At 49.5% G+C, this 25,353-nt stretch overlaps 1 protein-coding gene across 1 annotated transcript in view; it reads right to left on the bottom strand.

The window, feature by feature from the left end:
• INTS3 (integrator complex subunit 3) overlaps nt 1-12,386 on the bottom strand; it is a 39,887-nt gene extending 27,501 nt beyond the window's left edge. The window contains exons 1-3 of the mRNA XM_044266383.1: nt 11,692-12,386; nt 3,153-3,236; nt 784-867 (exon numbers count right to left, since the gene is read on the bottom strand). Of these exons, the coding sequence (XP_044122318.1) occupies nt 784-867; nt 3,153-3,236; nt 11,692-11,835 (312 nt within the window). The 5' untranslated portion in view covers nt 11,836-12,386. The remainder of the gene's footprint in view (nt 1-783; nt 868-3,152; nt 3,237-11,691) is intronic.
• Between the last annotated feature and the right edge of the window lie 12,967 nt (nt 12,387-25,353).

Below are 25,353 nucleotides of genomic sequence, written 5' to 3'. Positions count from 1 at the left end.
CCCACTTTAACCATTCCACATGAAGGACACTCTCCTGGCTGTGAAGACCCCAGCCTAGTTTTTACACAGTATTCCTGAGGAAACCTTGCTCTAGTCGGTTCCAGGGTCCTCTTGGTCACTACACCACGGCTGCATCAATCATCAACATTAAGCTATGAAATCCCATGTACCACAATGTTAAGCCTACTTTCTATCCACCTGCCAATGACAGAACCTGCAAACTACAGGTCACGCTCTTCTGGATAAGAACTCGCCATGGAGGGGCACCTGGGTGGCTCAGTGGGTTAAGCCTCTGCCTTCGGCTCAGGTCATGATCCCAGGGTCCTGGGATCGAGCCCCACATCGGGTTCTCTGCTCTGCAGGGAGTCTGCTTCCTCCTCTCTCTCTGCCTACTTGTGATCTCTGTCAGATAAATAAAGAAAAAATCTTTAAAGAAAAAAAAAAAAAAACTCGCCATGGACTTGGCTGTACTTGTTCACTTCTCTGGATTAAATTCCAACTCTCATAACCCTGACCCATCAATCTACAATGTACAACACTTCAGATGCTTTTCCATCTCACAAATGCTTTTCTTGCCCTTTAGCTTCAGAATCTAGATAGAGAAAGGATCTGAGTCAGAATGACCAACTTATCGAAAATAAAAATAGAGTTGTAAGCTTCTCGGGACAACAAGGTGATCGAGCTCTGGTCAACGGGTTTGGCATTACGCCAGCAAACCCCTGAGTCCCCTGCATCCTCAGACCATCTGAGGGGAGTCTGTGGGTCCAGAGGAGGGAGTCTTACCTTCTGGGCTTGGGCAGGTTCAGTCAGGACAAGGGTGAAGAGGCCCAGGCACACTTCCTCATGCTGGGGGGGGCCTTTGCACACCTAGGGTATGAGGAAGGAAAAAAACAGTTGTCTCTCACAGGAGGAAAGCTCTTGAGCGCAGTTTCTCCCAGAAAACTTGGGACTCCTGAGTAACCCACAAAGGAAAATCATTAACTCTTCTGATATCTCCTTCTCCTAAAAGCGATGAAGCGTCTGTTTCAGGAGAGAGGTGGGGCGCCAGGGTGGCTCAGGTCATGATCTCAGGGTCCTGGGACTGTGTCCAGCATGGGGCTCTCTGCTCAGCGGGAAGCCTGCTTCCCGCCCTCTCTCTGCCTGCCTGTCTACTTGTAATCTCTGTCAGATAAATAAATAAAATCTTAAAAAAAAAAGAGAGAGAGAGGTAAAGGGAAAGAACAGACCCTGCTGTTTTCTCCAAGGCCTGATGCATGCCACAAGCAGAAAACAGAAGGAGCGTTTGTTTTCTTAAGATTTTACTTATTGGGGCGCCTGGGTGGCTCAGTGGGTTAAAGCCTGACTTTGACTCAGGTCATGATCTCAGGGTTCTGGGATTGAGTCCCGCATCGGGCTCTCTGCTCAGCAGGGAGCCTGCTTCCCTTCCTCTCTCTCTGCCTGCCTCTGCCTACTTGTGATCTCTGTCTGTCAAACAAATGAATAAAAAATCTTAAAAAAAAAAAAAAAAGATTTTACTTATTTGTTTGACACACAGATAGCACAAGCAGAGGGAGCAGCCGGCAGAGGAAGAGGCAGAAGCAGGCTTCCTGCGGAGCAGGGAGCCTGATGCAGCGTTGGATCCCAAGACCCCAGGATCATGACCTAAGTCAAGGGCGCCCACCCAACTGACTGAGCCACCCACGTGGCCCTAAAGAGTGTTTAAAATGGGAAAAAAGGGACACCTGGAGGCTATGTCAGTGGCGTTTGCAACTCTTGATCTTGGGTTGTGGGTTTAAGCTCCACATTGGATGTAGAGATTACTTAAAAATAAAATCTTTATTCTCCCTCTGCTTCTCCCTCTCCCTCTGCCTGCTGCTCCCCTTGGTTGTGCTCTCTCTGACAAATAAATTTAAAATTTTAAATAAAATAAATAAATAAATAAATAAAATGAAATCTTTGGGATTTTCTGGGTGGCTCAGTTGGTTAAACTGAGACCTGCCTTTGGCTCAGGTCACGATCCCCGGGATCGAGCCCCCCATCAGGCTCTTTGCCCAGCAGCGAGCCTGCTTCTCCCTCTGCCTGCTGGTCCCCCTGCTTGTGCACTCCCTCTCTTCCTTTCTCTTTCTGACAAATAAATAAATAAAAATCCTTAAAATAAAATAAAATCTTTAAGGGCACCTGGGTGGCTCAGTTGGTTAAACATCCCACTCTTGGTTTTGGCTCAGGTCTCAATCTCATGGGATCTCATGGAATCCGGCTGCATCAGGCTCCATACTCAAGGTGGAGTTTGCCTGAAAGAGTTTCTGCCTCTGCCCCTCCCCCAACTCGCGTGTGTGCACGCTCTCTTTCTCTCTCAAAATAAATAAATAAATATTTAGAGAAAAGAACACGTTAAAAAAATAATAAATAAATAAAGCAGAAAAAAAAAAAAAATCCCACTGTACCACCTTTACCAGACCTTAATGGCCTTCGAGAGGGAGGGAGCTGCAGAACCGTTCCCGGTGTAATGGGCATATACATATCAAGTGAAGACCTTGGGCAAATCATGAAGTCCATGGTATTTGTAAGGTGAAGACAATAAATATAATATACTATTAATAAAAAGGAAGTACTAAGCATTCACTATGTGCCTAGAATTACTGAGAACTTTACCTGTACTAACTATTTAAAATCCTTTCAATATCACAGATTAGGAAATATAAAAGGTCACGGGGCACCTGGCTGGCTTAGTCGGTTAAGCATCCAACTGGACTTTGGTTCTGACTCTTGATTTAGTCCTGACCTCAGGGCTGTGAGATCGAGCCCTTGCATGGGGCTCTGTACTGGGTGTGGAGCCTGCTTAAGATTTTCTCTCTCCTTCCCCCTCTGCCCCTCCCACCATAGGAAAAAAAAAAAAAGGAAATGTAAAGGATCAAATATGTGAGAATAATTTGCAAAGAAAAAAGGTCACTACAGAACTAAGAGTTATTTTTAAAAGTTGTGAATTAAAGACACGTAAGCTCCAAGGGCTGGACTCCCACAGCGAGACAGAAAGAGGAGCTAGGAAGTCTGGTTCGGGGAGCCGAGACACGCACTTCAGTCCCCTAATTCCCAGCCACTTAAGTCCTACCTTTTGGGCCACATCTCAAAGCCTCCAACGCAGGGGCAGCGGGTGGGGAGAGCGTTATACTCACGTGAGCGTTGAGGGCGTCATTGGCTTCCCTCTCTGAGACGCCAGCGGTCATCGACGTCACAATGCTCATGCACCTTTCTAACCTCTGTGAAGGGGTGAGAAAAAGTTCAGAGTGTGTCACACCATCACCTATAAAGTATTTCTGACCCCAAAATCCAGGGCACCTGGGTGGCTCAGTCATTAAGCGTCTGCCTTAGGCTCAGGTCATGGTCTCAGGGTCTTGAGATCAAGCCCCACATCTCGCTCCTTGCTCAGTGGGAAGCCTGCTTCTCCCTCTCCCACTCCCCTTGCTTGTATTCCCTCTCTTTCTGTCTCTGTCAAATAAATTTTAAAAATCTAAAAAAAAAAAAGAAATTTAAACCTCATCATACCTCTAAATCTAACTACCAGTTTAAAGTAAAGTTACACACGGATATAATCAGCTAAGTCCAGAGGGTAGAAACCATGACAGGTAACCTGATTCTTCCACAAATCGAAAGGGAAAAAAGTAGGGAGGGGGAAACCCACTATTAAAAGAGGATTAAGGGCACCTGGGTGGCTCAGTGGGTTAAAGCCTCTGCCTTTGGCTCAGGTCATGGTCTAAGGGTCCCAGGGTCCTGGGTTCAAGCCCTGCATTGGGCTCTCTGCTCAGCAGGGAGCCTGCTTCCCTTCCTCTCTCTGCCTGCCTCTCTGCCTACTTGTGATCTCTGTCTGTCAAATAAATAAATAAATCCCCCCCCAACAAAAAAAAGTTGTCTCCAGACCTAAACTGCCTAGGTTTGAATTTAAAAAAAAAAAGAAAAAAGAAAAAGAAAAAGCCTCTGCCTTTGGCTCAGGTCATGATCCCAGGGTTCTGGGATCGAGTCCTGCATCCGGCTCTCTGCTCAGCAGAGAGCCTGCTTCCCTTCGTCTCTCTCTGCCTGCTTGTGATCTCTGTCAAATAAATAAATAAAATCTTTTTAAAAAATGAAATAAAAGAGGATTAAGATTATAGCCCACGGTGGTTGGGGGGGGCAGGCGGGCTCAGTCCTTAGAGTATGTGACTCTTGATCTCATAAATTCAAGGGGACATAAATTCAAGCCCCATATTGGGTGTAGAGCTTACTGGAAGGAAAAAAAAAAAGAGTTTATAACCCACTGAATAAAATAAGAATCCAAGCTAATAGGTACACACATAATAAAGAAGGGAAAGCTCCCCTTATAGCGGAATACCAACTAATAAATCCCTAAGGAACACGAGGAGCAAAAAATGATTCAGGGAAAGGTTACCAACAGGTACTAAACCAGAAGTGATACTGCACAAGGGGATATGATGTGGTTTCGAAATACTTAACACACAGGAAAAGAATAACTGCAGGAAGCTCTGGACGGCACCGCCTTAACCAAGTGACCAAAATCAACATCCCCAACAGGGAGACATACGGACTCCTGATGCCGCCGATGCCTCGGCGCGGTGCCCTGAAGGGGCTGGACAGGACTTGTATGGTTTTCTGGCCAAAAAAATGAATCACCTTAATCTAACCATGGAAGAAATCTCAGACAACCCAATATGAAAAATATTCTACAAAATAACTGACCCATCAAAAGTGTTTAAGGTGGGGCGCCTGGGTGGCTCAGTGGGTTAAAGCCTCTGCCGTCGGCTCGGGTCATGATCCCAGGATTCTGGGATCGAGCCCCGCATCGGGCTCTCTGCTCAGCAAGAAGCCTGTTTCCTCCTCTCTCTCTGCCTGCCTCTGCCTGCTTGGAATCTCTATCTGTCAAATTAATAAATAAAATCTTTAAAAAAAAAAAAGTGTTTAAGGTCATGAAAGACAAAGGAAGATTGAGAATCTGCTTCAGGGGACGCCTGGGTGGCTCAGTGGGTTAAGCCTCTGCCCTCGGTTCAGGTCATGATCTCAGGGTCCTGGGTTCGAGTTCCGCATCGGGCTCTCTGCTCGGCAGGGAGCCTTCTTCCCCCCTCTCTCTCTCTCTGCCTGCCTCTCTGCCTACTTGTGCTCTCTGTCTGTCAAATGAACAAATAAAATCTTTAAAAAAAAAAAAGCTGTTAAAAAAAGGGGAACTGGGTGGCTCAGTCATTAAGCGGCTGCCTTCCCCTCAAGTTGTGATCCCAGGGTCCTGGGATCCAGCCCGGAATGAGGCTCCCTGCTGGGCAGGAAGCCTGCTTCTCGCTCTCCCACTCCCCCAGTTTGTGTTCCCTCTCTTGCTGTGTATCTCTCTGTCAAATAAATAAAATCTTTAAAAAAAAGTTGAAGAAGCACTGAGGCACCTAGGTGGTTCAGTGGGTTAAGCCTCTGCCTTCAGCTCTGGTTATGATCTCAGCGTCCTGGGATAGAGACCCACGTAGGGCTTCCTGCTCAGCAGGGAGCCTGCTTCTCCCTCTGCCCCTGATCCCACTCATGCTCTCTCTCTCTCTAAATAAAATCTTATTTTTTTTTTTTTAATTGAAGAAACATAATGGGGCATCTGAGTGGCACAGTCGGTTAAGCAACCAACTCTTGGCTTCAGCTCAGGTCATGATCCCAGGCTGCAGGACTGAGCTCCACTTTGGGCTACGTGCTCAGCAAGGAGTCTGGTTAAGACTCTCTCTGCCCCTCCCTCTGCTCTCTAAAATGGATAAATAGGGGCGCCTGGGTGGCTCAGTGGGTTAAGCCGCTGCCTTCGGCTCAGTTCATGATCTCGGGGTCCTGGGATCGAGTCCCGCATCGGGCTCCCTGCTCAGCAGGGAGCCTGCTTCCCTATCTCTCTCTCTCTGCCTGCCTCTCCGTTTGTGATTTCTCTCTGTCAAATAAATAAATAAATAAATAAATAAATAAAATCTTTAAAAAAAAATAAAATAAAATGGATAAATAATCTTTAAAAAAGTTTAAGAAGCATATCAATCAAATGCAATGTGTGGTGCTTGTCTGAGCACTGATTTGAACAAACCAGTTATAAAAAGGAATTTATGAGACAGTCAATTTGAACAATGAATATTTTATTACACTGAAGAATTACTACTAATATTTTTAGGTATTACATCATGGCTATGTTTAAAAAAAATCCTTCCCTCATAGACATATATATAAAGTAATTTGCAGATGACATGATTTATCTTGGATTTATCTTGGATTTGTTTCCAATTGACTCAGTGGGTTGGGCGTCTGCTTTCCACTTCGGTTGTGATCCCAGGAGTCTGGGACTGAGTCCCACGTCAGGCTCCCTGCTCAGCTGGGAGCCTGCTTCTCTCTCTCTCTCTCTGCTCCTCCTCTCCTTGTGCTCTCTTGCTCTGTCAAATAAATACATAAAATCTGTCCCCCCAAAAGCTAAAGGCAAATTTAAAAAAATGAATGTGAGGAAAGGAAAGGAGAACAAAAGGCCAAACTGACTGAGCCTCTGGACAAACCAAGGTGGAGACAGGTTCGTCCAGAGGTGTCCATGCCACCCCAGAGGCACTCCAGTTTGAAAGGCCAACACATGCTCAAAGTTCTAAGGAGACCTTAGTCACTGGCCCCTGTTCCAAAGAAACATTTAACCTAATTATTGAGAAGATACTGACAACTGTGTATCATATTAAATCGGTGAGCCTCTCCATTATCACCACCTAAAGTACTTCCCAAGTCCTTTAAAACTTTAGGACTAACCCCAAAATTATTTAAGGAAAACCAATTCCCAATTCCCAGTAACGGTGATGCGGGCAAATGGACAAAGGCAGGCAATTTACTTCCCCCTAACCCTACAGGTCATTATAAAACACCCGGCTGAGAAGAGGTTCTGCCGCAGTGCTGAGAAGAACCCATGGCGAAGGACAAGGGAAAAGGGGTGTAGGAATGAACGGCAACCCTGTGTCTCTCTTCAGCATCATTCTAAGGCTGCGTATATCCATCCCTAACCAAGAGCATAAGGTGGCACAGAGGAGAACGGAGAGTTAGGGCAAGGAGCTCCCGCAGCCTCAAAACCCTGACCTGCATTAGGCCCAAAGCTATGCAGATTTGAAGGTATTACAACTTCACTGCCCACCCGGTCTGACTAGCCTCCAAATTAGGCCAGCTCTGCACACTCAGCCTCCCCAGGGCCTGTGTACTTGTGAAAAGGAGCTGTGAGATCACAGGAAAGCAGAGCTGTGAGATCCGGCACTACCTGGTCCGGCTCCCACACGAGGAGGAGAGGGGAGGGAAAACAGAGGGCTGGATTTTCCCTTTCTGGGTCGTATCCCCGTCTAACCCAAGACAGCTGTCCGTGTCGGGGGACTCAGATCCCCCAGTAGCTAACCCTGCTTCCCATTCCAGATGCTGCTTCCTACTCAAAGGAACCAGCAGAGATGCGAGAGGTCAAACAGTGGCCAGCTAATGAGCACACCGACGAGCGTGGTACAGAAGGGTGCCCCCCACCCGCCAGACTTAGGCTAATCTTGGGTGAGTTCCTTAGCCTCTCTAAACCCCGGTTTTCTTATCTGAAAAACAGAAATAGGGGCACCTGTGTTGTTCAGTCGGTTGGGCATGCGTCTCCGTTCAGGCTCAGATCACGATTTGGGGGCTGTGGGACCGAGTCCCTGGGCAGGCTCCGCACACAGCCGAGGTCTGCTGGAGACGCGGCTCTGCCACGCCTTCTGCCCCTCCCCCACTCATGCTCCCGCTCCCACGCTCTTGCTCTCGCTCACAAATTTTTTTAAAAACCCTGTTTGTTTAAAAAGAGAGAGAAATACCACAAGGTTGCTCTGAGGATTACACAAGATAACAGACGTGAAAACAACCAGCACACAGTCTCAGTTAAATCGTAATCTGTTCCATTTGTGAGAAAGTTCAGAACCACACAGCCCAATCTGTGAACTGCTCCCCAGCATCTCCTGCTACCACTTCCAATGGCATGTCCTTGAAGACTCTGGAAAACTGAGCCCTCCTACTACAGGACATGGGTCAGTCCCTGACCAGGCTGAAAAGCTTCCTAATCGCCCTCTGTAAACTTCTGCCTTCTAGGAGAGAAGAGGAAAGAAGGGTATGGGAGGGGAGGGGAGGCCCAAGTGCCGGGCCCTGTACCAGGATCCTTACACAGCGAGGATGAGCCTATGGAACGGCCAGCTTCCGTGTGGCTGTGATCTGACACACAGAGACCTGGGCAGAACCAGGTTTCTCGAGGCCCCTCCTTAGTCTAAGCTCCACTCAGAGGCTTGAGTCAGTTCTATGGGTCACTGCCCAGTCAAGAACAAAAGTGGTCTCTTGGAACAGGGAGGCCCAGCTAAGGATGCAGGAAGTAGGAGAGTCCAGAATTTGGATGCATGGATAAAAGTGATGAGGAAAGAAATGTGAGGGCGATTTCTAGGCAACAGAAATGTGGGAGATGCTGCTCTTCGCAAACTACAGAAATCACTTTTCCAAAAGGATGGGAGAAGGAATTACAAATCGTTCAAAGTGAAACAAGGACCACAACCCACCGAAGAGGCCTGCAGGAAGTCAATCCCCTACAATCAGGTAGCCCTCTTCCCCCGCCAAGTCTGAGGCCCTTAGTAAACTTGGAATCATACACGCAGTTGCCAACAATTACTGGAAGAGAGGCTCTGTTCAGAGTAAGCCCTCCAGGACAGCACTGCAGAGAGCTGAGTCAAGGTTTACCGTCTCTAGGAGCCTCTGAAATAACTTTTCTAGTACCAAGAGTACCTGCCCATGTTCTCCACGACAGCAGCAGTGGACGGAGCAGGGCAGAGTAGGGGAAGGCCTTCCAGGTTGCCAGTATATACCTGAAGCTTGGGGCTGAAGGCAGAGAGATCCCTCTAACCTCCCAGTTTCCGCTCCCTCAAATGGGTGAAGAGACAGTCTGGTAAATTATGTATGCAACAGTGGTCTCTTATGGGAAGTCAGTGGCCTGAAAGAACAAAGTCCACTGTCGTCAGGAAAAGAAGGTATGTGGCGACCTATAAAATCCCCAAGAGCCCCCATCAGTGAGGAGTTCCTGAATAAGCCGGGTTCCAAGTACTCTATAGCCAAGAGTCACTTCTAAGTGCAATGAGGATTTCAGGGGACAAGATCAGAGATGGCTCAAAGCCTGTTCCCTGGAGGTTCTTCAGAGACAAGAGATGAATTACCCCTTGCAGGAAACCTGAAAGGGGCGCACCTCTACCCAATGCAACCCTAAGACCTGTCCATCGTTTAAGAGGAAGTTCTGACATGTTTAAGCCACAGTTCCACTTTCAGCCCGACTTCAGAGGAGACCAGGTCCTTCCCAGCGAGGAACGAGCTGGAGCCGCAGAAAGGAGACTAGGGGCCGTTCTAAACGCCTCCAATCTCTGGCCCTATTTTTATCTCATTCCCCAACTTGGAATGGGATGGGCAAGAATTTCCCCTTCAAAGAGAGAAACAGAGCCAAAGAGAAGAAAGGACACAACGAATGTTCCCTTGAGTAGAAGATTCACAGCTCTCGGCTGGGACGCTCTTCAGCATCGTGTCCGTCCGCCAGAACTCTTGAGGGACCTTTCCTCCCCACACCCAGCTACAACGACCCCAGCCTCTTTACTACCAGGTTTTTGAGGTGCTTTTTTTTCACCCTCCTTGTGGGTATGCTAACTCAGTCTTCAGATGAGAAGCTCTGCAAGGCAGACTTGGGTCGCCCTCATCTATATTCCTATGAGACTGCACACAGGAAGCACAGACAGTTAAGAAGCTACCTCTGTGTTCCTGGGCAATAGGTGCGCCTGCAATGGGAAGTACCACACCAGAACAAACACAGACCAGTCATTCAGCAGCAGGTTTTGATAACTTCTGCATACAGAGCTCTGTGGGGAGACCCAGAGGAAGAAGCCAGTAAGTTTTTCCCTTAGGGACACTCTGGTCCAGTGGGAACCATACACATGCGTTAAAAACATGGAAAATTCAAATGCAAAGGGCAAAGGCCAAAGAAGGAAAAGGGGAAGCCAAGAAATGCTGGGAAACATCTACACCAGGAAGGATAGGAGGAAAAAACGGAGAGAGAGAGACCTTCCCTGCCCCTTCTCTCTGGAAACAGTTTAAAGTTCACTCTCAGTCCAAAAAAAAAAACAAAAAAATAAATGCTTCCTCTCTTTCATGGTTCCCTCCCACCATATCACTGAGTCTGCTAGCAAACACGTCACTGTTCAGAACAGGACGCAGTACTAGGCTGTGGTACAAATCAGCAGAGGCAGGATGAAACCTCTGGCAATTAGGGTGGGTAATAAACAGATTTTCGTCCAGCGCTTGGGGGCTTTTTCCCTCCACCCAAACTGGTGGAGGGATCAAAGGCAGTCAGCTATTTTCTTCCCACGGTTTTAGAGCTGCAGTACCAGAACACTGGGCTCAACAAATACTTAGACAATGGCAGTGGCCAGTTCTTAAAAAAGTGGGCAATTCAAAGTGCCAGACAATCCTACAGCCATTTTTATTGTTTTGGGAAGACATTACTTTTAGTAGCATTGTTTCTTCTCCGAATTGTATCTATCTTTGCTGATTAAAAACAACAGCAGAAAAACTTTGATTTCTCTAAATGCACACAGAATTACCGGGGAGAAGCAGGATGGAAAACCAGCCTGTGAGCAGACATTGGCCAAAGGATGACCCACAAAGTTATACCCCACCACCTGGATCTGCAAAGTTCATTTCTGCATATATGTTCCATCACTTTGCATCTGAACCAACTTTTTTTAAAAATCTAAACTAGGAATTCCGCCTATCTGCCTGCCCACCCTCTGCGACTGATAAAGGGCAGTGACAAAGAAGCAGGGAAATGGGGCCACCTGAGTGGTTCAGTTTTAAGCATCTGCCTTTGGCTCAGGTCATGATCCCAGGGTCCTGGGATGGAGCCCCGCAATGGACTCCCTGCCGACTGGGAAGCCTGACACTGCCCCTGCCTGTGCTCGCTGTCAAAGAAAAAAAATATTTAAAAAAAAAAGGCAGGGAAATGGTCAGGAAGGCCAGGTGCTGTTCTTGTGCTCTTCCTGTCCCTGGGTGAGCAGGGAGTTGAAGGCATCAGATGTCACCAACAGTCCCGCAGTCGCGTCTCAGCGCTGGGTCTCCTATTCCGAGCTGTGCGCGGTCAGGGACAAAAGGGAACTAGTCGGGGAGAAGAGGGTCCACTACCCAGCCTGACTTCACTCGACCCCCTCCCTCAGCACCCTCCCGTGGGTGCTCTCTGCTTCCAAAGGACGGAGGCTGTAGGCGAGGGAACCCTAACTAACCACCACTGTCCCAAATGCGCAGTGCACATCGTGGTCAACGGACTGCGTCCACGCACGGCTCGGAACAGGAGCGCCCCGGCTGAGGCAGGACAGGTACGACGGGGACGCGCGGTCCCTGCGAGGAAAGGAACGTCCAAAGCAAAGTCGGCCGATGTGGACGGCGCTCGCCGTCCTCCTCGACACCCGCACCGGCCTCGGCCGAGCGGCTGCTGTTGCCATGACAACCGGTCCAGGAAGTCGGCCGCGCTCCTTCCTCCCGGAGCCGGAAGTGTGGAGCGGCGCTCGCGCTGCCTCGGCACAGCCTGGAGGCCCGGTCCCCGGCCCCCCGCCCCGGCCCCGCTCCGCGCCGGCGGCCCTGCTCGGCCCGGGCGCTCGGCCCCCCTCCGCACGCCCCCCCACCTACCTCCTCTAACTCATCCTTGGCATCCAAACTGGTTGAGAGGAGCAGCCTCCCCCCTCCTGGGGCTCCTGCTCCCGCTCCTCCTCCTCCTCCCGCCGCTCCCGCCGCAGCGGCCGCTGCCGCCCCCTTCCCCTTCTGCAACTCCATGGCCGCGGCCAAGACACGGGAAGAGGCCGGGGGGTGGACGGGCGGGAAGTCCTAGAAACGACCCCTCCGGGGGCCGGGGCCCGGGGCCAGAGGCAGGAGCGGGGTCGGGCAGGGTCGCGCGCTGTCCGCCCCACCCTCGTCTCCGAAAGGCCGCTCCCGTGGAGGGCGCGGGCGCGGGCGGCCCTCGGGGTCCTGGGTCTGGGGTGGCAGTGCTGAGCGAAGGCCGCCAGCTCCGGGGGTGCCGGGGGCAGGGCCGCACCTCCGGGCGGGGCACGCGAGCCTTCCGCCCCTCGAGTGGACGGGGCGCCCTTTCTGGCTTCCAACCCTAAGTGTCTGCCTCAGCAGCTGGGGAAGAGGAGTCCTGCCCCCGCAGTAGGGGTAGGGGACCTTCCTGGAGGGCTGGGGAGCGAGGCTCCTTTGGATCCGGCCCGAGGGGTGAGGGGGAGGCAGTGCGCGCTACAGGAGGACACCGAGGGCCAGCTTCTCCCCACACCACACAGAGGCGGCCATGGTGGAAGGGCGGAGGGCGGGGAGGCTGAGGGCGGCGGAGGCGGCGGCGGCGGCGGTGAGGGCTCGCGGAGACCGGAAGCGAGCGGCCGCGGGGCCCCGGCCTCCGCCAATCGCGGCTTCCGTGGGGGCGCCAAGTCGGCCGGAGTCGGCCGTCCGGCCTTTTCCCCGGCTGCCAATGGCAGTGAGGCCGGCCTGATGGACAACCGGAGTGCCCACTCGCATCCCTCGTTGCTCTCGGGGGGCGGGACGGGAAGACTTCCGGTAGAGGGGTGGGACCGCGAGGCGATCAGGAAGGGGAGGCTGCGCCTGCGCGCGCTGACGGGCGTGTCCCGGCGCGCGTGCGCGGCGCCGGCCTCCGCCCTCCTCCCGCCCTCCTCCTTCTGGAGCGTGGTTGGGAGCGCGAGTCTGTGCCGGGTCCCAGCCTGGCGGTGGAAACCCGAGTCCTGGCCGCGAGCCGGCGGTACGGGGCGGCGGAGTGTCGCCTAACCCTCGCCCTTAAGCAGTCCCAGGCAGAGACGCTCAGGCGGCCCGGAGCCAGCTCCCAGGGCTGAGCGCGCGTCGCAGCGGCGTGTCCGCGCGCGAGCACCACGCACCCGGCGCGGGGACCGCCCTCGGCAGCCCGGATCCCGGGAGTGGCGCCCGCACCCGCCGGGTGCTGAGGGACACAACCATCCCCACCCCCGTGCTGCGCCCCTGGGCTGCCCCGGCGTCCGAGTCGGCTCTCCCCGCAGCCACGGCGTAGCCCCGAGCGCACGGCCTCCCGGCCGGACGGCACCTCCCGTTTACTCGGGAGCACCGAGGACTGCCCAACACACGGATCCGAAGCCAGAAGGAAACCCGCACCCGTGCCGTTCTGCCCTCGAGAAAATGCAGACGGGGGCCACCGACCCGAGGACCACTAACCCGTTCGGGTGTGAGGCTGTTTTTTAAACTGAAATTGGTCCGATACGCGTTTCCACCACGGGGGACTCCGCTTGTGTCCACACTTGTTAGGCTGAGTCTTTCCGCCGCTGTACACGTGCACTGGAAGGACGTGGATGACCCTGCACTGGGCTCTCCTTCATTACTTGATTGTATACGGTAACCGGCAGACCTTAGGCAAGTGATTTCGACTTTCAGTAAATGATCCTGCCAGTAAAAAGAAGCGGATTGGTGGGTCTCTACCCTTAGAGCTCGGAAAGTCTAGTTCTATTTGAGTGTACTTTGGGTTCCTTCTAGGTGCACAGCACGGCGTTAGCCTCTGAAGAATCCACGCGTCCTTACAGTAAGACTGTGGGTCCCTGGAAACGCAAAGATGCATCACACAAAAGAAGAAAAGTTAGGTTCAAAACACTATGTTCAGGGGCGCCTGGGTGGCTCAGTGGGTTAAGCCGCTGCCTTCGGCTCAGGTCATGATCTCAGGGTCCTGGGATCGAGCCCCGCATCGGGCTCTCTGCTCAGCAGGGAGCCTGCTTCCTCCTCTCTCTCTGCCTGCCTCTCTGCCTACTTGTGATCTCTCTCTCTGTCAAATAAATAAATAAAATCTTAAAAAAAAAAAAAAAACAACACTATGTTCACACTTTTCATTGTGTGGGGGTTTTTGAAAAGTGGGAACTGGGGCAATGCACACCCATGTTTCTAAATCCAGAGACTATCTCCGGAAGCACACACAAAGCCCCAGTAGTTATTTGTTGTCTTTGGGTAGGAGACTGGCTGCCTGGGAGACAGGGTGGGAGAGAAACTTTTTGCTGTGTATGTTTTTGATGAGTTTGGGGATGTTGGCGAGGTCCCGAGCTTATGGCCAAGAAAGAATTCCTGAGACGTCTTTGGGGCAAAAAAGGTGATTTTGATAAAGCGCCGGGACAGGGCCCATGGGCAGAAAGAGCTGCTGCATTGGGGTTGTGAGGAATGGCTGATAATATACTTGGGAAGGAAAGGAAGCAAGGAAAAAGGGAGACGTCCAAAAGGACTTTGATATATTAAAGAAGACTTTCAGGATGCTAGAGCCCTTGCCAACGTGAAGCTGAGGTTGTTTTTCCCTCTGGTAAAATATTAAGACAGTTGGGAGTTTGGGGCACCTGGGTGGCTCAGTCCGTTAAGTGTCTGCCTTTGGCTCAGGTCCTGATCCTGGGGTCCTAGAACTGAGCCCCACATCTGGCTCTCTGATCAGTGGGGAGCCTCCCTCTCCCTCTGTCTGCTGTTCCCCCTGCTTCTACTGTCTAATAAATAAAATCTTAAAAAGACAGTTGAGAGTTTCCTGGAGGAATATTATACTCTTCCGATTGCAAGTCCTTGTTGATGGCTGCAGGTTATAGGGAAATCTCATGTTACCTGCATTTCCTTTTACCTTTGTTCTCCACATCACAATGGAGGGTAGGGTGATTTTAGGGCTCCTGGAAATTGAGCCTATGGAACTCTGGAAGTTAGGCTATCCATAAGAATGCTTTTTCCTTGTACATCACTAAGACATTTGTAAACTGCCGGAACTCAAGTCCTGTAGGACTGTGATCTTTATCAGTAACCATTTTTATTTCCCTTCCCCTAGTTTTAGGGTATCCAGGAGGGCCTGAGGAATGTCACAAGTATCCCACAGTGGTGGGGGGCGGGGATCAGCTTGTGCTTTGTCCTCAGCTTCCCTTCTGCTCATCACTTTGATAGTTTTTTTATTCAGCACCATGTAAATGTAGTACCTTTTTTTGTTAATTTTATTTATTTATTTGGCAGAGAGAGGGCACAAGTAAGGAAAGCAGCAGGCAGAAGGAGAAGCAGGCTTCCCATCAAGGAGAGAGCCTGACGCAGGGCTCAATTCCAGGACCCTGGGATCATGACCTGAGTTGAAGGCCAGGGTTCAGGGATCAAGACCCACCGCTGGCTCCCAGCTCAGCGGGAAGCCTGGTGCTCCATCTCCCTCTGTCCCTGCTTGTGTTCCCTCTCTTGCTGTCTCTACCTGCCAAATAAATAAATAAAATATTTTTTAAAAAAATTTGTGAAATTGGGGGCACCTGGGTGACTAGTGGGTTATGCCGCTGCCTTCGGCTCAGGTCATGATCTCGGATCCTGGGATCGAGCCCCGCGTTGGGCTCTCTGCTCGGTGAGGAGCCTGCTTCCTCCTCTCTCTCTCTGCCTGCCTCTCTGCCTGCTTGTGATCTCTCTCTGTCAAATAAATAAATAAAATCTTTAAAAAAAAAAGATTTTATTTATTTGACAGAGATCACAAGTAGAGAGTCAGGCAGAGAGGGGGAACCAGGCTCCCTGCTGAGCAGAGAGCCCGATGTGGGGCTGGATCTGAGGACCCTGAGATCATGACCTGAGCCAAAGGCAGCGGCCTAACCCACTGAGCCACCCAGGTGTCCCTAGATTTCTTAAATAGATACAGAAATCATAATGGAATGATGGAACTGACTTCACTAAAATTAAGAATTACCCATTAAAAAACCATTGAGAGGGGCATTTTGTAATCAACCAGTGATCTAGGGTGGTCCCAAATGGAAGATTTGGAAGGTCCTAAACTCTCCTCCCATGGACACAGACTCTACAGCTACGGGTGGTTCAATTCCTTCTGAAAAAGACCTGAAAACTAACTAAACAGCTCCTTCACAACAAACAAAAAAAAGGGCCACATCAAGACAGTGGGAAGGCGATCACCAAGGCGATGATGAGGGAGCAGAAGGTTGGCTGAGCACGAAGCAGAAGTAGACAGCCTGCAACATCCCCCAACTCCCACCCCTGGGTGGGGCACTTGTGACATTCTTCCAGGAATCTCTTCACCGTCTCAGGGTACTGCCTGGCTAGAGGGGAACAACAACCTTAACCTGACAAGGGCAAGGCCTCCGGTATCTCACAGGTCTTCTTTAGCACACGAAAGTTCTTTTGAAACCTCCCTTCTCCTTGTGTGCCCAACCCCACAGTATACATAACAAGCCCCCCAACCCCTGCGCAGCTCTTTCTGCCCACAGGACCCCTGTGTTTTAATAAACCACTGCTTTGCACCAGACGTGTCTCCAGCAAGAAGTCTTTCTTGGTTGTCAGCTCTGGACTTCACCTGACTGACCCTCACCTTTACACCAAAACCACATCGTATGGTTCCTGACCGTGGGGCTTCGAGTTCTTACCTCCGGACTCTGAGCTTCGGGGCAAAGTTGGTGAGTAGTTTCTCTTCCTTTCCTTTCTCTTCATTTCTGGGGCTCTTCAAGGAGTGTGGTCTTGTTGGAGCACTTTCCTGTCACGTGCTCAGGCTGCAGTCCTCGAGGTTAGTACCCTGGCCAAGATAGTAATAAGACCCAGAAACCTGATGCCCTCCCTTTATTCCTGAACTCATACAAAGTTGTCTGTCTTGGGCATGGGACAGCCACCTAAGTCACCAGGACAGCTGCCAGTCTTAAGACTCCCCTGTGAGGAGGGGCGCCTGGGTGGCTCAGTGGGTTAAGCCGCTGCCTTCGGCTCAGGTCATGATCTCAGGGTCCTGGGATCGAGTCCCGCATCGGGCTCTCTGCTCAGCGGGGAGCCTGCTTCCCTCTCTCTCTGCCTGCCTCTCCATCTACTTGTGATTTCTGTCAAATAAATAAATAAATAAAATCTTTAAAAAAAAAAAAAAAGACTCCCCTGTGAGGTTTCCTCCTGGTAGATCTAATGTGATCCCCTCCACATCCCCGGTCTACCTGCTTCTGGCCGCCGGACCTCCACTGGGAGCCCACCGAAACCAGTACTCGATTGAATTAAAAGGCAACTGGGGATGTTTCCTAGGGAAGTTGTCTGTAAAGACTACATGAATTGGAATGTCGCTTAGAATCAGGATGGCTGGGGCACCTGGGCCGTTCAGCAGGTTAAGTGGCTGCCTTCGGCTCAGGTCATAATCCCAGGTTTCTGGGATCAAGTCCCACATCGGGCTCCCTGCTCAGCCGGGAGTCTGCTTTCTCCCTCTCCCTCTTCCTCTGCCTGCCGCTCTGCCTACTTGTGCTCTGTATCTCTCTGTCAAATAAACAAATAAGTAAATATTTTTTAAAAATCATGATGGCTCGCTACCTTTACTGTTTTCCATCAGTGTCCTCTACAAATTACTTAAATTGGAAAATTTGGTAATTTCCCCTTATAAAACTTTCTTCTAGCATTTTCCATGGGTTGAAATGCCAGGGCAGTACACAGCCTTCAGAACATAAGATAGCACGGCATGGGTGTTTCAGTCCATTCAGCACACCCATGGGCAGCCTGGGGTGTGATGGGGAAGGAGATGCTGGAAGCTCTCCTACCGGCCATTCACAGCAGGAAGACAGGGTTGTGCTCAATAACGGTGTCTTGGTGAGGGACGCCTCTGGTCGCTTTTGACACCCGGGAACCTTTGATGTGTTCTGCTTGGGATGCCAGCCAGGAGTCAGGGGAATTTGGTAACGGACCTTCTTTACTATTTTGGAACCATGGTCTCAGTACACTTCTTTGGTTCCCAAGGACTCTACTTTGGGGTGGGGGGCCTTTTAACCCATTGGAAACAATTTGGATTGCAAAACTTAGGAACGGACTGAGCTCCTGTAACACTGCTTGGCCTCAGTGAGATCAGTTCGATCTCCTCTGCAGGAAGTAGAGCAGACAGACCCAGGTACCTTCGTTGCTCACACCTTAGGCCTTCTTTGCTCCATACCAGGACTCCGACCTCAGGGCCTCTTGTAGAATGCGTCTGCCTGAGTACGTCTAGCTAGTCCAAGTAGGCCGCCTCCTAATAAACCCAGGCTGCCGGAGGACACACGGGCACTCCCTAGTAAAGCGGACTCTTGGTCTCACTGTTCACCTAATACTTGTGGGGGCTTCTCCCTCACTCATTTCCAGGCTAATGGCAGTAACTGGAGCCAACTGTGGTTCATTTCCCTCGGGCCAGAGACTTTAAAGAATATTCCCAAGCAGCCTCGGAAGCTCCCTTTGTTGGGGGAAATGCCCCGTCTTCTCTGTCCCCGACTGGACTGCCTGTGCCCCTTGTTGGCGTCTGCTCCTCTGTTGGCGTTGATGAGCTCAAGAGCCAGCAGCCCTTTCTCTGTCTTTGGGCAGCACTTCCCTTCTGTTGGCTCCTAGTTCCGCACCACCTTGAGTGCATCCTGCAAAACTGGCTTCTAGACCATCCTCGGAGACTTCTGCACTGTTGGCTCCTCTACCTCCACCATCGAGAAGAAGAGAAGAGCACCCCTGGGACCTAACACCCACTCCTGATTTCCTCACCAGCATCTCAGGTAAAAACTAAAGATGGGACAGACAGGGGGAACACAAGCAGGGGAGTGGGAGAGGGAGAAGCATGTTTCCCGCTGAGCAGAGAGACCAAGCAGAGAGCATGATGCAGGGCTGGATCCCAGGACCCAGGGATCATGACTTGAGCCCAAGTCAGATGACTGAGCCCCCCAGGCGCCCTGATAGATGTGTCTTTAAAGTTAACAACACTAAAGGTGAAACTTTTATTCTTTCTAGATTTACTGAAGGTCAAACAAATTGATGTTATCTCTGTTGCAAGTTGTTAGTAAAAAGATGACTAAAGGGGTGCCTGGGGGGCTCAGTGGGTTAAGCCTCTGCCTTCGGCTCAGGTCATGACCCCAGGGTCCTGGGATGGAGCCCCGCACAGGGAGCCTGCTTCCCTTCCTTTCTCTCTCTCTCTGTCTGCCTCTCTGCCTACTTGTGATCTCTGTCTGTCAAATAAATAAAATCTTAAAAAAAAATGCAGTGTATCTTTATAAAAAAAAAAGATGACTAAAGTGATGGTTAATTGTCTCATCAAAATTTTCATAGCTTTGTTAAAATAGTTTTCAGTCTTTGGTAACCTGAAACTTTAAAGTTTGGCTTGGATGATAAATGGAATTGAATTCATTGGACATCTAGATCCTTTCCAAATAGGATAAAGTGCTAAGTCATTGATTACTGGATGTAGGCTTGTGCTTTTGGCTATTTATTGCAAAAATAACTAAGGATATTTGAGTTTGTGGTAAACACACTTTTCGCTTAACTGATCCACAAATTTGCCATCTAAAGAATTCTGGTGTAATAGTTCACAGTTGGTTACTCCTTATTCTTCATGGGAGATAAAAATTTCTAAAGAATGCAAAATTCTTTTTTTTTTTTTTAAGATTTTATTTATTTGACACAAGAGGGATCACAAATAGGCAGAGAAGCAGGTAGGGGGAGGGGAGCAGGCTCCCTGATGAGCAGAGAGCTGGATGTGGGGATGATCCCAGGACTCTGAGACCATGACCTGAGCTGAAGGCAGCGGCTTAACCCACTGAGCCACCCAGGTGCCCCAGAATGCAGAATCCTAAAAGGTAGTTAAGACTGATGCAGGGGCGCCTGGGTGGCTCAGTGGGTTAAGCCGCTGCCTTCGGCTCCGGTCATGATCTCGGGGTCCTGGGATCGAGCCCCGCATCGGGCTCTCTGCTCACCGGGGAGTCTGCTTCCTCCTCTCTCTCTGCCTGCCTCTCTGCCTACTTGTGATCTCTCTCTGTCAAATAAATAAATAAAATCTTTAAAAAAAAAAGAGACTGATGCAGATCTTTGGGGGACACCTGGGTGGCTCAGTGGGTTAAAGCCTCTGCCTTCCGCTCGGGTCATTATCTCAGGGTCCTGGGATCAAGCCCCGCATTGGACTCTCTGCTCGGCAGGGAGCCTGCTTCCCTCTCTCTCTCTCTGCCTGCCTCTCTGCCTGCTTGCGATCTCTCCCTCTCTGTCAAATAAATAAATAAAATCTTTTATAAACAAAAAAACTGATGGAAATCTTTGGAAAGCAATTTTAGGTGTGGGCAGGATGGACTGAGATTGAAATGACTGGATTTTAAAGGTACACTGGTATAACGCTGAAATTCTTTGTTCAAAAGACAAGGGTTTCTTGAATTGTTCATCTGCTCTGGGTGAGAAAACGGTAAACAAAGATTTTTTTCCTCTTTTGTCCACCCAGAAGACAGTTTTTGTTTTTGTTTTAAAGATTTTATTTATTTGGGAGAGAGAGCGTGAGAGGGAGAAGCAGTCTCTCTCCCGAGCAGGGAGCCCTATGCGGGACTCAATTCTGAGGCTCCAGGATCATGACCTGAGCCGAAGACAGTTGCCCAACCAACTGAGCCACCTAGGCGCCCCAGAAAACCAGTTTCTATGCTTTGTCTTTGATCAGGTCTTCCATTACTTGGCTAAAACTTCTCAATATTAAAAGAGCTAGGTTTTGCTAACAGCTGTAGAACACTATATATTTGCCTTTCGAATCTACTGTCACCTTGGTTAAATAAAAATCTTGCAATAAGGGCGCCTGGGTGGCTCAGTGGGTTAAGCTGCTGCCTTCGGCTCAGGTCATGATCTCAGGGTCCTGGGATCGAGTCCTGCATGGGGCTCTCTGCTCAGCGGGGAGCCTGCTTCCTCCTCTCTCTCTGCCTGCCTCTCTGCCTGCTTGTGATCTCGTTCTGTCAAATAAATAAATAAAATCTTTAAAAAAAAAATCTTGCAATAATCTGTAATACTATTCAGGCATGTGCTAGAACTTTAAGGTTTTAACCAACTTTCCCAAAAGTTAAATTGTAAATGAAACCTCTTTAACTCATTAGGCCTTTTATTTGGTATGCTAAGTTACTCAGAAGTTTGTGAAACAAATGATGAGCCTTAGGTTACATTTGGGTAAATGGTACAACTATCCTAGAGGTTATATGCAGTTCCTAAAGTTTTAATGTTTTTCTTTTAAAGATTTTATTTATTTATTCGACAGACAGAGATCACAAGTAGGCAGAAAGGCAGGCGGAGAGAGAGGGGGGAGGAAGCAGGCTCCCTGCTGAGCAGAGAGCCCGATGCAGGACTCGATCCCAGGACCCCGGGATCATGACCCGAGCCGAAGGCAGAGGCTTTAACCCACTGAGCCACCCAGGCGCCCCAAGTTTTAATATAAGGTCATCATCACTCCATATTCTGGCTATTGAAGTATTACGTGTCACAGAAATAACCTGATTTCCTTGGCAGCCACTTTGCAACCTCTCATAAGATCATAAACCATGTCCATTCTGAGTTTTCGTCATTTATAATTGTTCTTTTTTTTTTAAAGATTTTATTTATTTATTTGACAGAGAGAGATCACAAGTAGGCAGAGAGGCAGGCACAGAGAGAGGAGGAAGCAGGCTCCCCGCTGAGCAGAGAGCCCGATGCAGGACTCGATCCCAGGACCCTGAGATCATGACCTGAGCCGAAGGCAGCGGCTTAACCCACTGAGCCACCCAGGCGCCCATGACCAACTAGCTTTAAGGAACTAAAGTTGGCTTTATGAAACCTGGATCCATAAAGCCCCTTGGAACTGTTGGCCTGATAACCTGGCTTACAGGTTCCCAGCGGGCTCACCAGGTGAGAAAGGAATGCCATTTCTGGCAGGTGCAGGAACCTCAGTAGACTTCGGGGACCTTGTGAGGAGGAATCCACCCAAATCTACAAGGAGGTCTGATGACAAGTACTTGGCTGGGCTCCTGGACTAGAGAGGCTACTAAAAGTTCAACCTAGAGCTTCTTCTTCTTCTTTTTTTTTTTTTTTTTTTTTAAAGACTTTATTTACTGAATAGAGAGAGAGAGATCAGAAGTAGGCAGAGCATCAGGCAGGGAAGGGGAAGCAGGCTTCCTGCTGAGCAGAGAGCCCAATGTGGGGCTCTGTCCCAGGACCCTGAGACCATGACCCGAGCTGAAGGCAGAAGCTTCACCCACTGAGCTACCCAGGTGCCCCCAGCCTAGAGATTCTTTATAAAAAGTTCCAACAGGGGCGCCTGGGTGGCTCAGTGGGTTAAAGCTTCTGCCTTCGGTTCAGGTTATGATCCCAGGGTGCTGGGATCGAGCCCCCGCATCGGGCTCTCTGCTCAGCGGGGAGCCTGCTTTCTCCTCTCTCTCTGCCTGCCTCTTTGCCTCCTTGTGATCTCTGTCAAATAAATAAATAAAATCTTTTAAAAAAAAAAAGTTCCAACAAAGCAGAGTCTAGGAGATCAGTATGACCAATCACTATTCTTGGGGAGCTTATGCAAACTGGGCCAAGTTTATTAAAATTGGACTTGTCTTGCAAACAGATTAGTCCTGATTTAGCTATCTCTGGAAATAAGGGTTATTTTAGAGAGAAAAATTGTTTAAATAACCCACCTTTTGGAGTGCCTGCGTGGCTCGGTCGTTGGGTGTCTGCCTGCGTCTTCCCCTGCTTGTGTTCCCTCTTTCACTGTGTGTCCTCTGTCAAATAGGTAAATAGAATCTTGAAATAAACATGGGGCACTGGGGTGGCTCAGGGGGTTAAACCTTTGGCTTCAGCTCCGGCCATGATCCCAGGGTCCTGGGATGGAGCCCCACATCATGCTCTCTGCTCCGCAGGGAGCCTGCTTCCTCCTCTCTCTCTCTCTCTGCCTGCCTCTCAGCCTACTTGTGATCTCTATCTGTCATATAAATAAATAAAATACTTTAAACAAACAAATAAATAAATAAACAAATAACCCACCTTTGTGGATGCTAGATTCTGATTGTCCTTAAACTTGAGGTAAACTTCAGACAAACCATCACCTTGACCAATTCTGTGTGGCTGGGTGATGAAACCATTCCCTAAAAACCGGAGCATGCCCCGCTCCATAGGGTTAAGTGTGGACTTGTGCAGATAATGGACGGCCCCCCACTTTATTATTGGATTGGATGATGCCTTTGGGGATGCTCTTATCTCTTAGATACAATCTTCTCCCACTTGCCAGTGATTCCTTCTAATTAGGGTATTAGCACTTCACCTCAAACAAAGAGGGCTTCTTAATTGTTTCATCTCTTAGATCTATTTATCCTAGAAGCCACCTCTGTTGAGATACATTTGCAAACAAAGGCCTTAGCCAAGCATACAAGAGCCCTCCTGGTAAAAGGAACCTCAGAGCTATGGGACAGTCTCTGTAATGACTTCACATCAGGTCCAAGATCAGAAGCCTCCAAGGGACGTGGGAAGCTGACTTAGCTGACTTACTAAACACCAGGCTATGCTTACAGATATGCCTGAAGTAATACTGGAAACCTGTCAGACTTCGAGCACAGCTACCCTTATGCCTGGACCTTGCTGTGGTCCTTCTATAGAGCACAGGTGTTCAGAGGTTATTGGGGTGACCAGATTTAAGGTGCACAATGACGGCTTGTTTACTAATGGCAATAGTTTCTCTGAAAAGGGAGTAAGAAAACCGGTATGTTATAGACCCCACTCCTTGCTTTGCAATTGCCAAAGCCTTAAAAATTAATATTTATACTGACTCCAAATAGACCTTTCCAGTCCTAACATGCCAGTGAAGCAATTTAAAGAAAAGGGGATTTTTTTTAAAGATTTTTATTTATTTATTTGACAGATAGAGATCACAAGCAGGCAGAGAGAGAGAGAGGAGGAAGCAGGCTCCCTGCGGAGCCCAGAGCCCGATGCAATGGGGGCTAGATCCCAGGACCCTGGGATCATGACCTGAGCCGAAGGCAGAGGCCTTAACCCACCGAGCCTCCCAGGTGCCCCCAAAGGGGATTATTATTAAGCCATAATTCCCCAATCAAATATGGGCCTGAAATTATCACATGTGCAAAGAATGGCCCCGCAAACCCGAGTAACCCTTGAAATCCTGACCACACTTCAGAAAGGCCCAGTATTCATATGACTGTCTTTCTGGCTGAAACCCAGTAGCTAAGCACTTCCAACCTGTGTCCCCTGGACTAGAAAGGCCACCGTACTCTGGGTTTTGCGTGGATGCAAAGATGTGCTGTTAAAACTCTTAATACAAATGTGTAAAAGCAGCTTTACACAGCAGAATGGCAGGAGATGTCCCATAGGGTGGACCTTGTGCATAAAACAGAACGCTGTGCGTACAGTCTAGATGACCACAGGACACGTCCAGGTCTTTAACTGACATGGATACTCAGATTGGTGTCTTAAGTGATCTCTTTCCTTTATTGATTGCTTTAAACTCCTGGACTGGAAGAAAATTACCAGAGGTCAACTGTCAAAGGTCTTTCACTCACACTTCTCTTTCTCGTTATTTTGTTGTCATTTCCAGTGTCTCCCAGCCTAGTGCTGTAACTTAACAGAAGATCCTTTCTCCTCAAGGAGGTTCATATCTGTATGTTATCTGCTGTGGATTCAGCTTCCTCCCCCTTTCATAACTCCCCTATACATTCTCCAGCTGAACAATGTTGACCCACAGGTAGGGCCATCTCTACGCCCCTGTTCAGGAGGAAGATGTTACAGAAGATGAGACCTTCCACCTTCAACAACCTTAAAGACTTAGGGGTCAAAAATTGTTCAGGGAAGAATGTTGAGGGAGTGGACGCCTGGCTGAAAACAATGCATAAGCAGAGACCCTGCAACCTCTCCCCACCCCCACTCCTGGGTGGGACGCCTGTGACCTCCTTCCAAGAATCTCCCAACTGTCTCCCTGTTAATGCCTTTCTAGAGGGGAGAAACAACCTTAACCTGATAAGGGCAAGGCCTCCAGTATCTGTAGGTTTTCTTTAGCACATGAAAGTTGTTTTGAAATCTCCCTTTTCCTTACTCCCCCAAACCCATACTATATACCAGCCCTCCCGAGCAAGCCTTGTGGACCAGCTGTTTCTGCCCACGGGAATCCCTCTGCTTTAATAAAGCAGCATTTTGAACCAAAGATGTCTCAAGAATTCTTTCTTTGTTGTCAGCTCCAGAGTCCAGCCCACTGAACCTCACCTGTATTCCAAAACCACATCAGAGAGACAAAGTAATGGCTCAAAATTGGGTCTATAGTGGATCTTTTTTTTTTTTTTAAAGATTTTATTTATTTACTTGACAGAGACAGATCACAAAGGCAGAGAGGCAGGCAGAGAGAGAGAGGAGGAAGCAGGCTCCCTGCTGAGCAGAGAGCCCAGTACGGGGCTCTCGATCCCAGGACCCTGAGATCATGACCTGAGCCGAAGGCAGAGGCTTTAACCCACTGAGCCACCCAGGTGCCCCTATAGTGGATCTTAACTTGGATGACAAGACCACGAGCAACGCAAGGGCAGGGAACCTCTTTCCTCACCATTTTGTAATTATGTATAATGCTGT

Source organism: Neovison vison, chromosome 10, assembly GCF_020171115.1.
Source record: "Neovison vison isolate M4711 chromosome 10, ASM_NN_V1, whole genome shotgun sequence".
In the NCBI taxonomy this organism is placed as follows: Eukaryota; Metazoa; Chordata; class Mammalia; order Carnivora; family Mustelidae; genus Neogale; species Neogale vison.
Note: the sequence above shows the minus strand (reverse complement) of the source record. Positions and strands in the feature narration are given on the sequence as shown.